Source organism: Hordeum vulgare, chromosome 1H (genome assembly GCF_904849725.1).
Source record: "Hordeum vulgare subsp. vulgare chromosome 1H, MorexV3_pseudomolecules_assembly, whole genome shotgun sequence".
Classification (NCBI taxonomy): domain Eukaryota; kingdom Viridiplantae; phylum Streptophyta; class Magnoliopsida; order Poales; family Poaceae; genus Hordeum; species Hordeum vulgare.
Genome location: NC_058518.1, coordinates 78,701,729 through 78,721,397, shown reverse-complemented (window position 1 = coordinate 78,721,397; position 19,669 = coordinate 78,701,729). Strand labels below are relative to the sequence as shown.

At 52.4% G+C, this 19,669-nt stretch overlaps 1 protein-coding gene across 6 annotated transcripts in view; it reads right to left on the bottom strand.

Moving 5' to 3' along the window:
- The window catches only part of LOC123425177 (F-box protein At5g07610-like), a 32,478-nt gene extending 15,705 nt beyond the window's left edge, over positions 1-16,773 (bottom strand). The window contains exons 1-4 of one of the 6 annotated variants that reach the window (XM_045108905.1): positions 16,521-16,773; positions 16,185-16,257; positions 15,998-16,086; positions 15,684-15,816 (exon numbers count right to left, since the gene is read on the bottom strand). In XM_045108905.1, coding sequence (XP_044964840.1) covers positions 15,775-15,816; positions 15,998-16,086; positions 16,185-16,257; positions 16,521-16,571 — 255 coding nt within the window. In that variant the 5' untranslated portion in view covers positions 16,572-16,773 and the 3' untranslated portion in view covers positions 15,684-15,774. Of the gene's footprint in view, positions 1-8,931; positions 9,146-15,683; positions 15,817-15,997; positions 16,104-16,184 lie in introns of those variants that run through there. The other 5 variants (XM_045108880.1, XM_045108868.1, XM_045108873.1 and 2 more) reach the window with 5 other exon arrangements.
- Positions 16,774-19,669: the final 2,896 nt, after the last annotated feature.

Below are 19,669 nucleotides of genomic sequence, written 5' to 3'. Positions count from 1 at the left end.
CTCCCACTTTGGTCCACTATAGTCACCTTCTTCGTGTTCTACGATATCTTCGAGGCACGATCTCTCATCGTCTATTCTTTCCTAGCTCCAATTCTTTACAGCTTCAGGCTTATTCTGATGCTACATGGGCTAGTGATCCCTCAGGTCGCCGTTCACTTTCTGCTTACTGTGTTTTTCTTGGTGGTTCTCTCATTGCGTGGAAGATGAAGAAACGGACTGTAGTTTCCCGTTCGAGTGCAGAGGCTGAGTTGCGAGCTATGGCTCTTTTGACGGCTGAGGTGACTTGGTTATGGTGGTTACTTCAGGATTTTGGTGTTTCTGTCACTACACCTACTCTGCTATTATCTGACAGTACAACTGCTGTTAGGATTGCGCGTGATCCTGGGAAGCATGAGCTCACCAAGCATATTGGTGTTGATGCTTTCTATGTGCGCGCTGGTGTGCAGGATCAGGTTATTGCTCTTCAGTATGTGCCTTCCGAGTTACAGTTGGCGGATTTTCTGACGAAGGCCCAGACTCGAGCGCAGGATGACTTCTATCTCTCCAAACTCAGTATTGCTCATCCACCATCAGTTTAAGGGGGGGGGGTTAGAGTACATATATATAGCCACATAACCTTTTCATATTTACCCTATTGTATAAGGGATTTCCAGCATATCCTATACCTGTACATGTATATATATCGGCGTATGGACTCATGGGAATACAAGTTGCATATTTCGTAACACTGGCTTCCTCCGGCTCTTCATCGACGGGTTCTGCTGCCGCTGTGACTGCTTCCACCCCTCCATCACCGCCGGCATCTACTCAGTCAGGTACATCTTCGTGGGTTCTAGATTCTGGAACTTTTCATATGTTTTCTGATTCTTCAGTGTTGTCTTCTCTTCGACCTCTTGATTCTCAATGTTCTCACTGCCGAAGGCACCCACTTCCTGTTGCTAGTCGTGGCACTCTTTCTACTCCGTCTTTTCCTGTTCCAATTACCTTATCCTACTAGTGAGTCGGTATCTCAGCGTCCTTTTGACTTAGTCCATTCCTATGTATGAGGACTTGCTCCCTTTGATTCGAAAGGTAGTCATCGCTAGTATGTTCTGTTTATTGATGATTTCTCTCGCTACACTTGGCTCTAATGTATGAAATCTCGTAGCTAGGTTCTCTCTATATACAAACGATTTGCTGCCATGGTTCACACCCAGTTTTCCACACCTATTCGTACTTTTCGTGCTGACTCCATGTGGGGACCCCGACTTACGAGTCGAGATCGCCGAATGATCCTGCTCAGTGATCCCAGAGATCAATGCTCACCGAACACACAGATACTGAATATTAAGAGTCTTACATCCTTAAATACCGTTGGATACAACAAATGACCATCATGGTCTAGTTTCACATAGGTAGGGCCTATAAGGCCAAACACACCATTACATCTACTAGCGGAATTCTTAGTAATAAACGGGAACCCATGCCATCAGCCTTCACCAATAGGCATTCTGACTGGGAAGCGTCCTAGATCGCGTGTCCGTCTCCGATGACGAATTCTTCTTCGAACTCTGGTCCCTCCATGTCTGGTCAATAACATAACCAGTGGCAAGCCAGTGAGTACTTTGAATGTACTCGCAAACAACCCATGATGTGGATAATGCAGTTGGTACGATACAAGTGATATGCAGCCTTTGCGAGGAGCAAGTCTTTACTAAAGAATATGCATGGTCAAATACTTGTATGGATATGCATTACGAACTAGATGATAATCTTAAGAACAGGTTACAGATATGAACATATCTGTTGAGGGCTGAACTCTTCGGGTTCACCCGATATGCCAAGTCACCAAACTAGACCATATCAACTCTTTCATATCACATTATGAACACACACACACACACACTTGGTTTATACGGAAACGTCTGGACGTAGTTTAAGCAGGATTACCCAACTTACCTTAACCATGGACACGGCTATTCGAATAGTTTTACACTCTGCAGAGGTTGTATGTTGTACCCACGAGATCCGGGAAACTTCCGTGTCATCCACAACTCGTGGTATATATGTCATACCCGAGGTAAGTAGCCGATCATTGCCTTTCCCCTGACGATACTAGACAAAGAGTTCACTCGATTGGTACCCAGCCCACATGATGTACGTCTTACGAGCACCGACTCTAAACCGTACCATCCATGCGGGGACCAACGGTGTGCCCGGAACACGTAAAAACGGCATAGTCGACCTTCCTGGTACGACCCCGTCACGAGAGTGACCACATATCACATAGCTTGCCTTGATCAGCTAGGTATCCAGGGTCTTCGGGTCCAAGTCCTTCGTCGAACGCGGAATCTATCGTTGTAATAATATTAATAATAAGAAGAAGCACATTCAAAAACAGAGCACAAACTCATTTTAAAAAATGTTAACCTATTCTGATAAATCTTGTTTGTAGTTTTTAAAAATATTTGTCTCTGGTTTTGATGAAAGAGGGTATTTTTAAAATCCAATTAACACGAGCTAAAGTATTGAAAATAAGCATTTTAATTATAGCTATGCAGAAAAGTTTTTACAAAAATTAGTACAACAGTACTAATAAATTCTACCCATTTTTAGAAGAATTGTGATGGAAAAATATTTAAATTTGATTAAATATTAAGCTCTACAAAAATCTTTTAGAAACATAATAAAATAAAAAGGAAAAAGGGGGGCTCATCCCTGGCCCGGCCCAACTGGCCAACCGGCCAGTTAGCCAGCCAACAGACCAGGTGGGCGCATGCCGTCAGGTTTAAACCTGACGCTCGAGCCCCTGCGATCAGCGGCAGAGAGAGGAGAGAGGGGGAGAGACTCGCCACCGATAGGTGGGGCATGCCTGTCGAGGTCGTCTTCCTCCTCTGGACAGAGGGGAGGGGAGGCAAGCCGGCGGCAATTCCGATGCCCTTGTGGCCAGACGATGACAGGAACGGAACCGTGGCATCGTCGCCTACCTGTCGGTGGTCGAATGAACGATGGGGAGGCCCTGGGTCACCGGCGACGACGAGGCTGCGGTGGAACCGATTTGGGTGGTGGAGGAGATGGGTGCTACAGGCAGGGAAACGCTCGGGGAAGAGGTGCAGAAGCTTCCTGAGCTCACTACTGTCACGGAGGAGGTGAGAGGAGCGCGAGAGCTGGCCTGTAGCCCGAGATGGACGGAGCTCTGAAGCGGCTGGGCCTCGGTCCATCTCGAGCATCGGAGCTCTCTTTGCTCGAATGGGGTGGCTAGGGGCTCGATTGAGGGTCTGGAGGGGTGGTGTGAGGTGTTGGAGTGAAGGGGGAGGGCCTATTTATAGGCCAGCAACGGTGCACCGAGCGGGGGAGCGTCGGTGGTTTCACCGTGGCTGCAGGAGAGGAAGAGAGGGCTCGGGGTCGATACCACGGTTTTGCGGACGTGGTTTGGGACCCCAGAGACTCAACGAGAGAGAGAGGAGGCTCAGTGCGCGCATGTTGCGGGGCCGCGCACGACTGACCAAATCAGGCGCGCGCGGGCACGCGTCGCCCGAGTCAGTAGAGAGGGGGAGAAGGGGCGCTGAGGCTGCCTTGAGTCAGGAGGGTTGTCGGAGACACGGAGAGACACCGAGGGGAGGTGAGAACCGGCCGGGGCTGGCCTCCCTTGCCTCGGGTGCGCCCCGTAGCACGCCCAGAGCGCAGTTTTGGCATGTCACGGCATGCTGGCGCGCTCTGGGGTGCTTTGGCTCTGTCTGGCATGTCCGAGGGTTGGGTTAGATGCTCCTTAGCCGTTTGGGAGCCGAGGGACTCACTGGTGGTCAAAGGAGATGCTTAAAGAGAAGCTGTCAGCCTTGATTCAGAGACTAAATTGGAGATTTTGGCTTACCTGCTTGGAATTAGAGAGGGGCCACTCGTCTGCAGTTGAGGAGTGGTGCTAGCAGCTTCAACTAAGAGTTTAATGGGAAGGGAGTGGGTGCAGAGGGTGTTAAGTGTTGTTTGACCATTCTGGCTGAAGGTGTTTGATATGGGTTTGGGGTAGCTAACCTCCATCAATGATGCTGAAAGTTAACAGATTTGGGTTTTAGGCAAAAGTAGGATGCTCTACCAAATTTGAGCTCCATTGGACAAGTTTGACAGTGTAAACTTAAAAACACCCCCAAATGGGCAGTTCTTCCTTTTTAAAAGAGAATGTGGGTAAATTAATCCCCACAAATCCAATTCTTGGCAGGGTTTCCTCATTTGGGGTACTAAGCACTCCTGCAAAGTTTCAGGCCATTTGGATAAACTTTGCTATGTATAGTTGCTACAGCTTGATTCTGGACATGGAAGGTTTTGGAAATATTTGGTGGACCAAACCACCTTGGAATGAGGTGAAACTTGGCATGATCACCAAATATAGCTTGGGAAGCATGCTAGAATTTTCTAAGAATTTATTGAAAATATTTCCTTTGAAAATATTTCAAAAGGTCAAAACAGACAGAATAGATTTTCAAGGATTAGCTCAAATATTTTGAACATAAATAGGGGTTAAAAATCTTATGTATGGAAAATGTATCTCCTCTGAGTGTCTACAAATTTTCTCAGATTTTTCTAAGGCAGGAAAATAATATTGCATTCAAAAACATCATTTCTGGCCTCAGAAAAGGACATGCAAATAAAATAGAAAATATTTTGTAAAATAATTATTTTATGATTTTGAAGAGTTATAATAGTGCTAAAACCAGATTACAATCTTCGGGTGAAGGCACTCCCTTGGAATCAGGGACTTGTAGTGCAAACCAGCAAGGTTTTTGTTAGGAAAGCAACTTATCTATATTAAAGGCCCAAGGGGCATATATATATTACACATGACTTGAGGTGCAAGGAAAGTAAACATAGACTAATAAGGACTCCTAGACTAATACTAATAGACTAATAAGGACTCCTAGACTAATACTAATACTTCCTAACAGTTTTGAAATAATAAAAATGAGAAAAGGATCTTTTCGGAAATAACATGTTATAAAAATATTGTTTTAGGATCCACTCATTCAAGCATACACTTAAACAATGGCAATCATGGCACTCATATCACTTGCTTAAAAGTTTTAATAAACTCAGATTTTGAAAGACTATAGTCGTCGGTTGCACATTTCGCGTGATGTGACTTTTGATGAGTCTCGTTCTTACTACCCCCGCCCTTCCTCCTTGCGTTTTCCTGTGGACGATATTTCTTTTCTTGTTCTTCCCGATACACCCTCCTATGTGCCTCATGTCTCCCGCCTTCCTCCGACACATCACACTCTTCCTCATCCACCACCGACACCACCTTCTCCTCCATCCTCCTCCCCACCCTCCTCATCTACCTCTCCACCATCCTCTCCCCTCTGTGGCGCTCTCTCCTTTTCCTCTCCACTACACTCGTCGCCCTCGTATTGAGGATGATTCTATTGGCGTGCCTTCCACTTCTAGAGCGCCTCCTCTCCCGCCTCCCCCTGTTCATAACCTCCGTGCTCGGCCTCCCCCCCCCCCCCACCTGATCGCTATTCTCCTGACCAGTATGGTCTCTCTGTTATTGCTGAGCCCACTTCCTATCGGACTGCGATGACTCAGCCTGAATGGTAGCTTGCAATGGCCGAGGAGCTTGCTGCCCTTGAGCGCTCTGGCACATGGGATCTGGTTTCCCTTCCTTCCGGTGTTCGTCCCATCACCTGCAAGTGGGTCTATAAGATTAAGACTCGCTCTCATGGTTCTCTTGAGCACTACAAAGCTCGTCTTGTGGCTCGTGGCTTTCCGCAGGAGCAGGGACGCGATTATGATGAGGCATTCGCTCATGTGGCCCACATGACCATTGTCCGCACTCTCCTTGTTGTGGCTTATGTTCATCATTGGTCTGTGTCTCAACTTGATGTCCATAACACTTTTCTAAATGGAGAGCTGCGTGAGGAGGTTTATATGCAGCCACCACCGGGATACTATGCTTCTGATGGTATGGTCTGCCGATTTGAACACTCCCTCTATGGTCTTAAACAGGCCCCTCGTGCCTGGTTTGAGCGTTTCGCCTCTGTGGTGACTGTTGTTGGCTTCTCTCCCAGTGATCATGATCACGCGTTGTTTGTTCACACGTCGCATCGTGGTCGGACTCTTCTTCTTTTATATGTTGATGACATGATCATCACTGGTGACGACTCTGGCTACATTGCCTTTGTTAAGGCCACGAGAACCAGTTCAGCAAGCCCACTTTGCTACTGGGGATCTTTGGAAGGCAAAACAACTAAAAGAATACAACAGGGCCGATGGAGAGTGTTACAGCTGTGGAGACAAATATGCTCCTGGACATATATGCACGAACAATGAGGCTCAAGTGAAGGTTGTTGAACCACAAGGGAAGAACAGGTGTATATAGAGGATGCAATTCTAGATGCTCTTGAAGTGGAAGAAACTGTGGCCAGGGCTGTTGCATTTCTGTCTGTCAATGCATTGTCTGGAACAAACAACCCTAAGACGGTCAGACTAAGAGCCATGGTAGCTAATAAAGTCATGTTGCTATTAGTGGACTCTGGTAGTTCTAACACTTCCATTGATCAGCATCTAGCTGGCAGACTTTAGTGTAAAACCAAAACACTACCTCTTCCTCTGAAAGTTGAAGTGGCCAATGGGGAGTTTATGACTTGTGAACCATAGGTCCACGGTTGGAATGGTGGATCCCGGGTCACATTTTTACCACTGACTTGAAAGTGGTACCCCCAAAGTCACAACACATAATGTCTATACCGATAAGGAAGGAGATGGTGGTAGGATCTGGCGAACTCAAGGGTGACGGCACGTGCCTCGCCTCCCTACCGCCGTCGAGCCCCTCAGCGGTTGCCCTCCCTGCCGCCGATGTCCCCCCGCCGCCCCTCACGCTGCGTGCCCGAAGACGCCTCCGGCTGCATCTCAGGCACCCGCACGGATCCGTTGGACTGACCTCGCCGAGGACGCGGACCGTGAGGCGGGTGTCCCCGTCGTCCATTGCGATGGTGCTCCCCTCCTCCCCGTAGCCTCCTGGCACGGACCAACGTGGATGGTTGCTCCGCCGTCGTCTCGCGGTCCCGCCGGAGCGCTCGGCCTTTGCGCGGGGCTGGTGACCGATGTCGCCGGTCGTGAGGCGTCATCGGTAGGTCAGACCTTGGCCTTGCCCGGTCCTCGTGGTGACACTCTAGGACGCGCCCCTCCGCTGGTGCTCCATCTGGCTCGTCGGCCTCCCGCCCATCCGTGCCTCTCCCGGCGGTCTCAGCTCGCCGGTCGCCTTTCTAGCCCTTCATCGCATCGTTCGGGTCCTCCTCCCTCCAAGTCCGCCTCAATTCATCCCCGCATCGCCCCTGGAGGGCCTCCTGGTGTTGGGCCGGCCCACCTCCATGGCGCTGCCTCGCGGGGTGGGTCTGGATGCCCGGGCCGGCTCGATCTGGCCGCCCCAAGGATTTCCAGCCCCCCCCCCCCCCCCCATTCTTCCGCAACCCTCTATTTCGCCCCCGTTTCCTCCCCCATCTCCCTGCCTGCGCCGCCACTCCTACGCCTCCCTCCTCCGGCTCCGCCTCGTTGCCTCCGGCGACGGATCCGATGATGACCCGTGAATAGGATGACAGGGGTGCGCACAACAAACGCCGCAAAAATCAAATACCGCGACCCCACTCGTCCGTCCCTTGACGACATCCGCCATGAAGAGGACCTGCGCCGCGACATGTCGGCCCGCGATGGCCAACGCTCTTTGGCCAGCTGCAACTCCCACCGCTCTCCTGATCGCCGCTCGCCAGCTCGCTCTCACCATCATGGCCGCTCCTGCTCTACTTCGCCCCTGGACGACTAGTGGGCTTCGCTTCGTGGGTCCCTGTCGCCCGCACGCCGACAGGACCGGAGCCTTTCTTCTGGGCGTACCGGCCGGACCCCGCCCCCGTGCTACCATTAGCCCCCCCCCCCCCCCCCCTGCGCCGGACATGACGGGCCGATACCAGCCTCCCCGCTCCAACCAGCAGCTACCTCCTTCAGCGGGTCCGGGCAATGGCCCTGGCGCTCTGAGGGGCCGCCAAGGATCTGCAAAGAAGAGAAGGGGCCAGGGCACGCTGCCAGGGCTGGTTCCACGCAGGCGCCTATATCGCGGCCCCGGGAGCTCTGGCTACTGGAGTGTAGATCCCGTGGTTGACCGCTTCCAATGCTTCCACGCAGCCCCCCCCCCCCCCCCCCCCCCCCTCGCCGGACATGACGGGCCTATACCAGCCTCCCCGCTCCAACCAGCAGCTACCTCCTTCAGCGGGTCCGGGCAATGGCCCTGGCGCTCTGAGGGGCCGCCAAGGATCTGCAAAGAAGAGAAGGGGCCAGGACACGCTGCCAGGGCTGGTTCCACGCAGGCGCCTCTGTCGCGGCCCCGGGAGCTCTGGCTACTGGAGTGCGGATCCCGTGGTTGACCGCTTCCAATGCTTCAACTGCGGTATCGTTGGTCATGCCCAAATCTCCTGGACCAACCCGACATGTTGCTACGTTTGCAAGTACCCCGGCCATCCCGCGTTTTTATGCCCGGATTGTCTGGTGACCGATGAGGTCATGATGTATGGCCATGGCATCGAGGGCCTTGGCTTTCTTCCAAATGAGGTTTCGGATCTTCCCCCTCCCGCCGCCTCGCTTCAGGCGATTGTGGCAGTGATCGGCGAGGGTGTGGCCTCCCCGAAGATGATCAAGGCAGATCTCAAACCACCTGTACTGCTGCCAGTGGGACTGGCATGTGACCCGAACTGCGGACAATGAGTTCACGGTGGTCTTCCGTGACGCGACCAGCCACGGCTACGCCACTCGGAGCGCCGACATGACCCTCGCACTGAACAAGCTCATGGTGGACATCTCGGAGCCGATCCGCGACCCTAAGGTGGTAGCAGTCCTCAACACGGCGTGGATCCTCATCTCCGGCCTGCCCAATATAGCACGGCCGGACCGAGTGATTCGCAAGATGTAACGTACCCTTGGCAAGGTGGTCGTGGTGACGAGCTATCGCTTCGCAAGGAGGAGGAGGTCCGAGTCAAGGTTAAATCCCTGGACTCCTTCAAGCTTCGGGCCACGATTCAGGTTTTCTTCAACGACCAGGGCTACGACCTCAAGATCGCCTCAGAGCCACCCAACCATGTGGGCGCCCTTGCTTCTGTGATGATAGCCACTTTGTCGGCGACCAAGACGGAAATGACGACTACCGCAGGCGCCATAGACGTTCGCGCCGCCACCACCAACGGCTCGGAGGACAGTCACTCCCCTTCCCCTGTCCATGACCCTACGTCGCCCACTTTGAATCGGGGTGGGGCGCAACCGGGCCGGTCCACTGGGCTGCAGCCCCTCCTCCTAGCTGCCCCCCTCCGCCGGCGATGGTTGACGCCCTCGCGCTCGTCCCTCCGGTGGTCGTGGGCTCACCTGACCGCTCATCCAGCGGGAGCGACGTCTCTAGCGTTGGGTTGCTATTGCTCCCGGCGTCGTCTCCCCGATCCCCCACCTCGGCCCCGATGGTCTCCCCTCTCCTTGACCCTAATGGCGACTCCGAGGACAGTCACTCCCCTTCCCCTGTCCATGACCCTACGTCGCCCACTTTGAATCGGGGTGGGGCGCAACCGGGCCGGTCCACTGGGCTGCAGCCCCTCCTCCTAGCTGGCCCCCTCCGCCGGCGATGGTTGACGCCCTCGCGCTCGTCCCTCCGGTGGTCGTGGGCTCACTTGACCGCTCATCCAGCGGGAGCGACGTCTCTAGCGTTGGGTTGCTATTGCTCCCGGCGTCGTCTCCCCGATCCCCCACCTCGGCCCCGATGGTCTCCCCTCTCCTTGACCCTAATGGCGACTCCGAGGCCCCGATGACTCTCACCGATGATGGTCCGGGTCCCACATTGTTGGGCCCGGCTGCCTCTCCCCCTGCTCCGACCGTGGCCGCCCCTGCGGCTAGTCGGGTCATGGAGCCGGTCGACTCTCCGCCTGATGCGGCTGAGGTCGCCGCTATCCATCGAGGCCGCCGGCCTCCGCCCCCCCCCCCCCCCCCCCGGCTCCTCCGTCGTCGCAGTCGCTGCCCCCGGGATCCATCTTCAGCTGCTCCATGGCAACCTGCCCCCCGTCTCCGACAATTGCCTCTGTGTTGGTGACCACTCCGTTAGCCGCTCACCCACACCCACCATGGACGACTACCTACTCCAGGAGGGGTAGATTGACCTTAACACCGGTGACGTCTCACGGGGTGCTCGAATCAATGTTGCTCAGCCACCTGGCAGCCCCAGCTCTACCCCTTCCTGGAGCGGGCGAAGCTCCGGGCCGCGGCCCGCAACCTCAAGCCAGGTACCCCGGTCATCCCAACCAATTCTTCCAACTGCTCGTTTTCCGCTCTCTAGTCCGCCCAGCTCGGTCACCTAGTTAAGGTCGCGACGGACTCGGCAATCGTCTCCACTGGGCTGCAGCCTATCTTCCTAGCTGTCCCCTAGCCCCCCTCCGCCGGCGATGGTTGACGCCCCCGCGCACGTCCCTCCGGTGATCGTGGGCTGCCCTGACCGCTCATCCGGCAGGAGCGACATCTCCAACGTTGGGTAGCTGGTGCTCCCGACGTGGTCTCTGTGATCCCCCACCTCGGCCCCGACAGTCTCCCCCTCCTCGACCCTGATGGCGACTCTGAGGCCCCGATGACTCTCATCGATGATGGTCAAGGTCTCACGTTGTTGGGCCCGGCTGCCTCTCCCCCTGCTCCGACCGTGGCCGCCCATGCGGCTAGTCGGGTCATGGAGCCGGTCGACTCTCCGCTTGATGCGGCTGAAGTCGCTGCTATCCATCGAGGCCTCTGCCCCCCCCCCCCCCCCCGAGCTCCTCCATCATCACAGTTGCTGCCCACGGGCCCTGTCTTCAGCTGCTCCATGGCAACCTGCCCCCGTTTCTGACTGTTGCTTCTGTGCTGGTGACTACTCCGTTGGCCGCTCACCCACACCCACCACGGATGGCTACCTACTCCAGGAGGGGTAGATTAACCTCGACACAGGTGACGTCTCACCCAGTGCTCGGATCAATGTTGCTCGACCACCTGGCAGCCCAGCTCTGCCCATCCCGGAGCAGGCGGAGCTCCGGGCCGCGGCCGGCAACCTCGAGCTAGGTACCCAGTCATCCCAGCCGGCTCTTCCAACTGCTCGTTTTCCGCTCTGTAGTTCGCCCCGCTCGGTCACCTAGCTAAGGTCGTGGCGGACTCGGCAATCGTCTTGAGGGGGGAGGTAGATCCCCCCTAGTTCAGGTCGACGCAATTGGCGCCAGGGAATTCTGGAAGGGCGGCTGGCCGAGACCCGCGCTCGCCTAGCCCCGTCCATGCCCCCGGGCCTAGTGGGCCGCCCCCTTCCTTGCGGGCAGCCGCTCGGACCTCGACGTTTGTTGCTGAGGTCCAGGGTCGCACCCACTCTAGCACCGCTGCCCTCCGTGCGCAAAGTGCCTCCCTTATCTTGGGGTCAAGCAGCTCCCCGGTAGCTGCTTGATGCGGACACTCTTTTGGAACATCTGCGTCTTCGGCCAAGATGGTCGTTGCCGCCAACTCATCGAATACATGTTGATGAACGAATCGACCTTGTGGCTATCCAAGAAACCATGTGCACGGAGTTTTCCCTGTCCGAACTCGAATGTCTGAGCACGCACTTGTTTGCCTGGCATTGGCTCCCTTTTGGTGGGATCGCTAGCCACTCAGGTGGCGTTCGGTTGTGTGGCTATCCCAGAATGGGATAGGGATAGACATTTTTTTAGGGATGACATTTTTTTAGGGATGACAGTTGTTTGGATGAGAGGATAGAGTGGTTGAGGCCAGCCACGATTCCTGATTGTTCCGAGGAAAAACTGGTTGAGGCTATCCGCGAAAATCTGGCGGATGATGGCAACCACCCGCGCTCGCTGCATTCCAGTCACCTCCTACAGCTCCCGAAACATTTTCTCCCTACATCTCACCTGAGCAACAGAACCAGTCCTTGCCGACGGCACATGGACGATTTTGGATCAGGATCTGGCCGCGACGGTGGGAAATCGGCGGACACGGCAGCATGGAATGGGTAGCGGCGGCGATTGCGCTTGGCGAGCGTCGACATCATGTAACAGGCAGCACCGTAATGGGGAATCTGAAGCATCTGACAGTGTGGAACTGGAAGCAGTGTCGGTTGGACTCGATGAGTGCCGGCAGTAGCTAACGGGCAGGACCGGCGTTGTGGAATCAGTTGAAATAAAACCTCAAACCCAGTCACGGTTCAGTTAGTTTTTGTTCTCCGTCAGGTTAGACTAGTACTTTGCTTTGTTCAGTTAGCTACTTTAGCTCGCGGGCTCAACAACCTGGAGCGACTCCTGTGCCCCTTTGATCTATTCGTGGGATGGATCACGTAGGCGCGATATCAGGGGGACACGATCCATGATTTCCCTTCTGTAAGCCTGAATAAATGGTAACAAAGTGCAACAGAAAAGTTGTACGTTGACAACGGAAAAAACAGCCGAGTCCTTCGTCCACCTAGAGCTCTCTCTCTCTCGCATGAGTTCGTCGTTTTGGCATCCCGAGGGCGCTGACAGAATCGTGAGGCTTCTCTCCTCTCCTTTCTTCTCGTGTATTCTCCGATATGATCTCTCCCTTCGTTTCCCAAAATTGTAGAAACATATGTTCTTTTGTAACCTGAAGTTTTGCTAGTAACTAACCAGGAATAATCTTTGGCCAGCAATAGGGAGAACGCCCTTAAAAGGGGTTGTAATATGCACTTTCAAAAAAATCAATCTGTCTGAGTTTCCAGATGTGGTTCATAGATGACAATTTTCAGTAATAAGAAAGGTGACAATTTCTGACGGTGACAACACTGAGCATGAAGGCCTATGACACGGACGCTAGACCTTCCTTCGGGAAGTGTTTCTTCGGAAAGGGTTCGACGACCGTTGGGTCACCCGGGTCACGCAATTGGTCTCGTCCGGGCGTACCGCGGTTAACATCAATGGGGTGATCGGCCCCTACTTCGCCACCTTATGTGGGGTTAGGCAGGGCGACCCCTTCTCCCCTTTCCTGTTCAACATGGTGGTCGATGCATTGGCTACTATCCTCGATAAGGCTAAATCCACGGGCCACATCCGCGGTGTCGTGCCTCACTTAGTGGAGGGGTATGAAGTGTCCCTCCTGCAGTACGCCGACGACACCATCATCATGGCCGAGGGCTCCGCGACAATATCACTAACCTGAAGCTCCTCCTACTCTGCTTTCAGCAGATGTCGGGCCTTAAGATCAACTTGGACAAGAGCGAAGTGATGGTGATGGGATACTCCCCCTCCGAGAGTTAGAGTATCGCAGACAGACTCAATTGTTAGCTGGGCTCCTTCCCCACCTCCTACTTGGGGATTCCCATTAGTGACTCTCATTCTCCGTGGCGGACTTGAGGCCTACGGTGCTCAAGCTCCAGAATCGTATTGAGCCTTGGCAAGGCAGGTGGCTTTCCAAGGGGCTCGGACAATCCTTATCAACTCCTCCTTGTCCAGCCTACTCCTGTTCATTATAAGCTTTTACAGCTTGCTTGAAACGCTCCATCATGAGATCGGTACCATTCAGGCTAGATTCGTTGGCCCAACATATGCAAGCCACGTGACCAGGGCAACCTCGGGAGCATGTCCGCCAAACGCATGTTAACATTGCCCTCTTGACTCGCTAGCTGTGGCGGATTGCTAATGGGGAAGGTGGTCTCTGCCTCCATATCATCCGAAGAAAATACCTGCATGGCCAGCCACTCGCCTTCTGTCAGAGGTCTGGGAGCTCCCAGTTCTAGCAGTCCATCATCCAGTTGCTCCCGGTCCTCCGCATCAGGGCCTCCATTGTGGTCAGATCCAGGACATCCACCATGTTCTGGTTCGACCGGTGGCTGGGGAGGCCCCTTTCGCTGCCCCTTTTCTGACATGTTCGCCATCACTGTGGACCCTCGGATCTCCCTCGAGGCAGCTCTTATTGACCTAGGGCGCCTCCCGTTGCAGCAACCATTTGGGCCCCCGGACATCATCGCATGGCACGAGCTCCTTGAGACCGTCACCCTTCACGAGTCAGACTTAGACCAGATAGTCGACCGCATCTCGTGTCATCTAGAGCCACCGGGAAAATTCTCCACGAAATCTCTGTGTTGGGCCATCGCTGCCACACCTGCACCGGAGCCCCTTGAGTTGATCTGATCGATCAGGCTTCCCCAGAAGATCAAGATCTTCTTGTGGCAATGGATTCGCGGCCATGTTCCTTTCAGCATGGAAGTGCTTAAGCGGTATGGCGCGCACGATGGGATCTATCCCCTATGTGGGACAGTAGAAGACTTGTATCTCATCTTCTTCTCATGTGTGTCCGCCCAGTTCCTTTGGAGCTACCTCCGCGAGGCCATTGGCGGTCGTTGGTGTAACACCAACTTCCCAGACCTTTTTGCCGAGATCCAGGCATCCCCCCCAACGGGGCGCCACATTAGGCTATGTTCGTTTAATCCCACCCCCGCCGGGATTGCGGGGGTTTTGGGCCGATCCCCGTGGTTTTGCCCTCGGTCGGGGTTGGATCCCGGCCTCTCTTGTAGCAGCCTTCGGTTCCACCCCGTCGGGATTATACCCCACGCAAATCCGCCCCAAACCGCGGGGTTTCCATCGGGATTTAACCCACGCCTCCCTACGCGTGGAACCAAACCTCGTCCATTCGTCGCGGATTGGGTGACGTGGTGGGGATCACTCAATCCCTGGGTGGGTTTAATCCACTAGATGTTTGGCTCCTGTGAAACCGAACAAAGCCTTAGGTGGCTTGCTAGTGGGGTCCTTTCTTGGACGCTTTGGACGGTTTGGAATAAGCTCGTGATCCAGCGTGTGCCTCTTCAAAATGTGTGGCTACTTGTAGCTCGCCGCCAGGACCAGGACGCCATCAACACCATCACTGCTGACCTTCGGGCGATGGCCCTCCGCTTGGCGCTGCCACTCCCTCCGCCACCACTTGAGCCAAATTAGCCTCTTCTCTTATGGTGCTACCACCTTTGTTTTTTATATTTTCGGGGCTTGTTGAGTTGTGCCCTCAGCATAACTCTTCCGTACTTTGTGTCGTGCTACCTTGTGTGTGTTTGTTTGATTGGGTTTGGACTCGTGTTGAACCTTATGGCTGTGGTGGTTTGCTTTATCTATAAAGCAGAGCGAAAGCCTTTTTCGGTAAAGTAGTACGTACCTCTGGCCCTGGAAGGTTACGATGCCATCTTGGGCATAGATTGGTTAGCACAGTGGGGTCCTATGACATGCCACTCTGAGGAGAAATGGATACAGTTCCAGTACAAGGTTTGCACTGTTACTTTACATGGCATGAAAGATAAGCCAGTCACACAACTGCAAGAATTGACTGTTGAACGAAAAATGTGTGAAAGGTAATGATGTCTGAGCTTACACCAATATTAACTCCCGAGGCAGCAGTATCAATGCAAACTACACCTGAAACTGAAAGTATTCAGCAACTTCTCACTGAATACACTCATGTGTTCCAAAATCCACAACAGTTGCCAGATCAACATGACATGTTTCATCATGATAATTACTACAGAAAATTGAAAAACAACTGTTTCTGCCATGTAGCATATCTGAGTTTGAGTATGCTACCCTTGTGTAGTATTGCAAACTAAAGAGAACACAGCATGGCCCCGAATATAAAGATACAAACAGAAAGTTGGCCGATAAGAAAAGTATCAATAAGGTAGCCTAAGAAACAGAGTTATATAATGATAACTGAAATGTGTCTATAAATTGATTCGGACAATAGTTCGTCTAGAGGAGTCCTACAGAAGAAGCAAGCCAAGACATACCGAAATTACGGTAGCTCAGGATGGAAGATTTTTCTTCCCAAGCACTCCTGGACAGTTTTGACAGGTTAATTTTGTATGGTTTTCGCATGTAAAAGCTCCAAGTAACTTAAGAACAGACATAACCATGTGTTGTGTTCCCATTTGGAACTGTATGTAGAACTGCTCAGAAATTAACAGCATGAGCATATGTGGATAGACATGAATAAATCCTGTGATACAGGGGCATACATGATCAAGTAGAGTTAGCAACAGGTCGATAGGTCGGTTCATAACTTCATATGCGTTGATGAGGGTCAATGACCTCGAGTCCACAAAACCTACATTGAAAGATCATCTGGAGCAATGAGTCACAAAATCACCCAGCCGTCAAGGTGCAAAATAGGTGAACTTGCATCATATTGGAGAAATTACTCACCAGAAACAGATGTAATTTCTTCTGCTAAGAATGAGAACACAATGGGATTGATGGCCACCAACACCAACGCAGGCTACAATTGATTAGGAGACTGCATTATCATCTCACCAGAGTACATCCGCCTCAAAAAATAATAATAATCAGATTACATTACTCCTAATAAATTGGAACAAACACAAATGCCCGAATTAATAGATCCCAACCAGGATGAACAACCAGAACCAATTAACCTAGCCAAGAGCCATTGCTGCTGCTGGTGCCAGAGTAAAGAGGGTGACGGGAGGGCGTCAGCCGTCAGGGGACGAAGAGGGTGACGTGGGGAACCGGAACGTATACCTCCACAGCTCCACTTATCGCCACCGGCGAGTGGCGCACTTCAGCAGGCATGAATGTTGCAGGAACTGACGGCTGGTTGCTTCCTCGGCGGATCAGCTTCACGGCCGGGACAGCCGCAGAGCCTCCCGTGCGCTCGATGGGACCCTACGGCCGCGCAGCCATCCCTTCGCCTCGCTGCACATGGCCTCGCCTCGCCCGCCACCGTGCGACCGCGGCGGCGTCGCCCGCCGCTTTTTTCCCGTCGCTTGGGAACCAGCGCTCGCACTTATGGCTAGGCGGGCCGCGGCCCAATAAGTGTTCTCGCTAGCCAGTCGACCGTTAGCACTCGCCATTGGTTCACACGAACAAACCAACTCCCTTAGTTCACAAACTATGAGGATGCTTGATATGTTTTAGTCTGATGGGTAAAAGTAGTGAGACTAAAACTTGCTAGCTTCATCCATGCTTGAATTCAAATACTAAAGAGACTAAAATTAAGTTAATGAGCATTTATTAAAAGATTTTAGCCTCAAGACTAGTTTTAGCCTCTCTTTAATCAGGGGTGCTTGGAACTTTAGCCTCTTAAAGAGACTAGTTTTAGTCAGACTAGTTTTAGTCCCTTGAATCCAAACACCCTCTATGTTAATGCCAGTGCGTTGCCACGACATAAAAAAATTAGACATGATGACACGAATGCTTTGTATGTTAACAATAAAGACGGCAAATAAAAAATTAAAGTTGCACCAAATGGCTTTTTATCCCATCAGGAAGGAAAGCCACAGTTGTTGAGTTTGAATCTGTAACACAGTTCAACTCTATCAACATAATAGATTGGCACATGCGATAATTACAAGATTGCAACTGAAAAATAAGTTTACATAGTAGTTACTTCAAAGAGTAGACGGGTTTGTCCTTCTGCCAGCTTGCTTCCTCATATGATACTCGTTGAACTTTGTAGTGTGTTTTTGGGATTTAAATCACATCTCATATCTTGCATGTACTGTTTTGCCAAAGTATATGATTATAGTGTCATTTCTTTCGCTCCCATTATCAATAAATGGACATAAAATAGGTACAAATACTTGTGGCATCACATTACATACATACTGGACATAGAGATTTCTAATCTCAACAATCTCCTCGTTAGCAGCCTACAAATTCTTCAACATATATAAAAAATAAGAATACTTTTATAGCTTATATTTTCTAGTCGTAGAACAAAAAAATAGCTTGCCAAACACACATTTTATTTTACAGAGCAAAAACAAATAGTTTGGCAAACAATCCACTCTAATATGAGTCAATCTGTCAACACCTTTCTCACACAATTGTCATACTGCAAATGTATGAGACCAAAATATCGCCTGTAAACTTAGTAAACTAAATACTACAACATTTCCATTCAAAAAAAGTACCACCATATGAAGTAGAAACATTCAATTAGGGACGACATGGCAACTACAGATACAAACTACAACAAAATATAGAAGTAAGCACATGGAAATGAAAGCTCCGCTATGCATTTTTATGAAGCAGACATCATAAGAAGCTACGAGACTTGGATAACAACATGAACTGACGTAGCACCTGCATGCTTACTCAATGTAGCCAAGAAAAAAGTCATGTAAGTAGCAAAGAAAAAAGTCATGCCCGAGTGCGCGACCACCGGCAACATCTCAGCCCTGCTCAGTACGATCAATTTCTCTGAACCAGTGCATCGTACGATGAACTTCTCTGAATTAGTAGACACAGGGAATTAGGGAAACAACGAGTGCTCAGTACGCCCAGCTTCTCTGAATTAGTACACACACGGCAACAACCAGTGCTCAGTACGCCCAACTTCTCTGAATTAGTAGACACAAGACAACAAACTCAATACGCGTAGCTTCTCTGAATTAGTAGATAGAAGGCAACGACCAGTGCTCACTACGTCCAGCTGTCGACGGCCAGTCGTTGCTCGAAAGCGTGTGCTCTGGGCCTCTGGCTAACCTCGGCCCCAAAACGGCTGCACGAGTGCGCGACCACCGGTGAGATCTCCTGCCTGCTGTAGGGTTACTTGGGTCGTGGAAGACCTTAGAAGTAGGTTAGCCTCGCTCGTTTTTTCTTTCTGTTGTTCATCAGGAGTCCGACAGGTTAGATAAGTTCAGAGTCTGTAAGTTTTTGCTTTCCATAAGGCAGGGACGAGTCGTGCTGCGTTCACGACGGGCCACCAACAGCTTGATCGTGGCCGTGATCTGTTCGACGTGGGATGGCGCGTCGAGGGTGGGCGTGGCGTAGGAATCGGTCGAGCTGTTGGAGTAGAGAGAGGAAATAACATAAGGAATACAGAAAAGCCGTCAGAGCTGTTAGACGGTGCAAAAACTATCCTCTTCCTCGCGTGATCTAGACGACGACGGTGCGTGTGGGTGTTCCCCTTGATCGCGAGCTGAGAGAGTTGCCCAGTGGCAACGACAAGTGGCATCAGAACCGTTGTGAGATCCTGCGGACATGGCCGGCGGGAAGACATCGACGGACGAGGCGACCGGCTCAGGCGCGGAGTCGCCAGCACGCCCTCGGTCGCCATCGCGGTCACCATCGAGGAGGCGTGGGCGGAGCCGCACGGTGCGTGGTCGCGAACTTGTGACGCCCGTCGTGCAGAAGGTGATTCGTGAGTCGGGATCGGCCAGCTGGCCGATGCTCACGAAGACGAACTACAACGGCTGGTCACTTCTCATGAAGGTGAAGCTGGAAGCGCGCGGCTACTGGGACGCCGTCGAGCGAGGCGACGTCGACTACCACGAGGACAGGATGGCGCTGGAGGCCATCCTCGGGGCAGTGCCGCCAGAGATGCTGAGCACGCTGGCCGTAAAACCCTCGGCAAAGGCGGCGTGGGACGCCATCGCGACCATGCACCTCGGTGGTGATCGCGTACGCGCGGCTAAGGCGCAGTCGCTGGCCAGGGAGTTCGAGACCATCGAATTCTGCAACAATGAGACCGTGGACGATTTCGCGATGCGACTCGGGTCCATGGTCAAAAATCTGAATATTCTCGGCGACAAGATCACAGAGGAGAAGGTTGTCAGGAAGTTTCTCCACGTCGTTCCTCCAAGGTATTCGCAGATAGCCCTGTCCATCGAGACACTAGTTGATCTCGACTCCCTGAGCATTGAGGACCTAACCGGTCGCCTAAA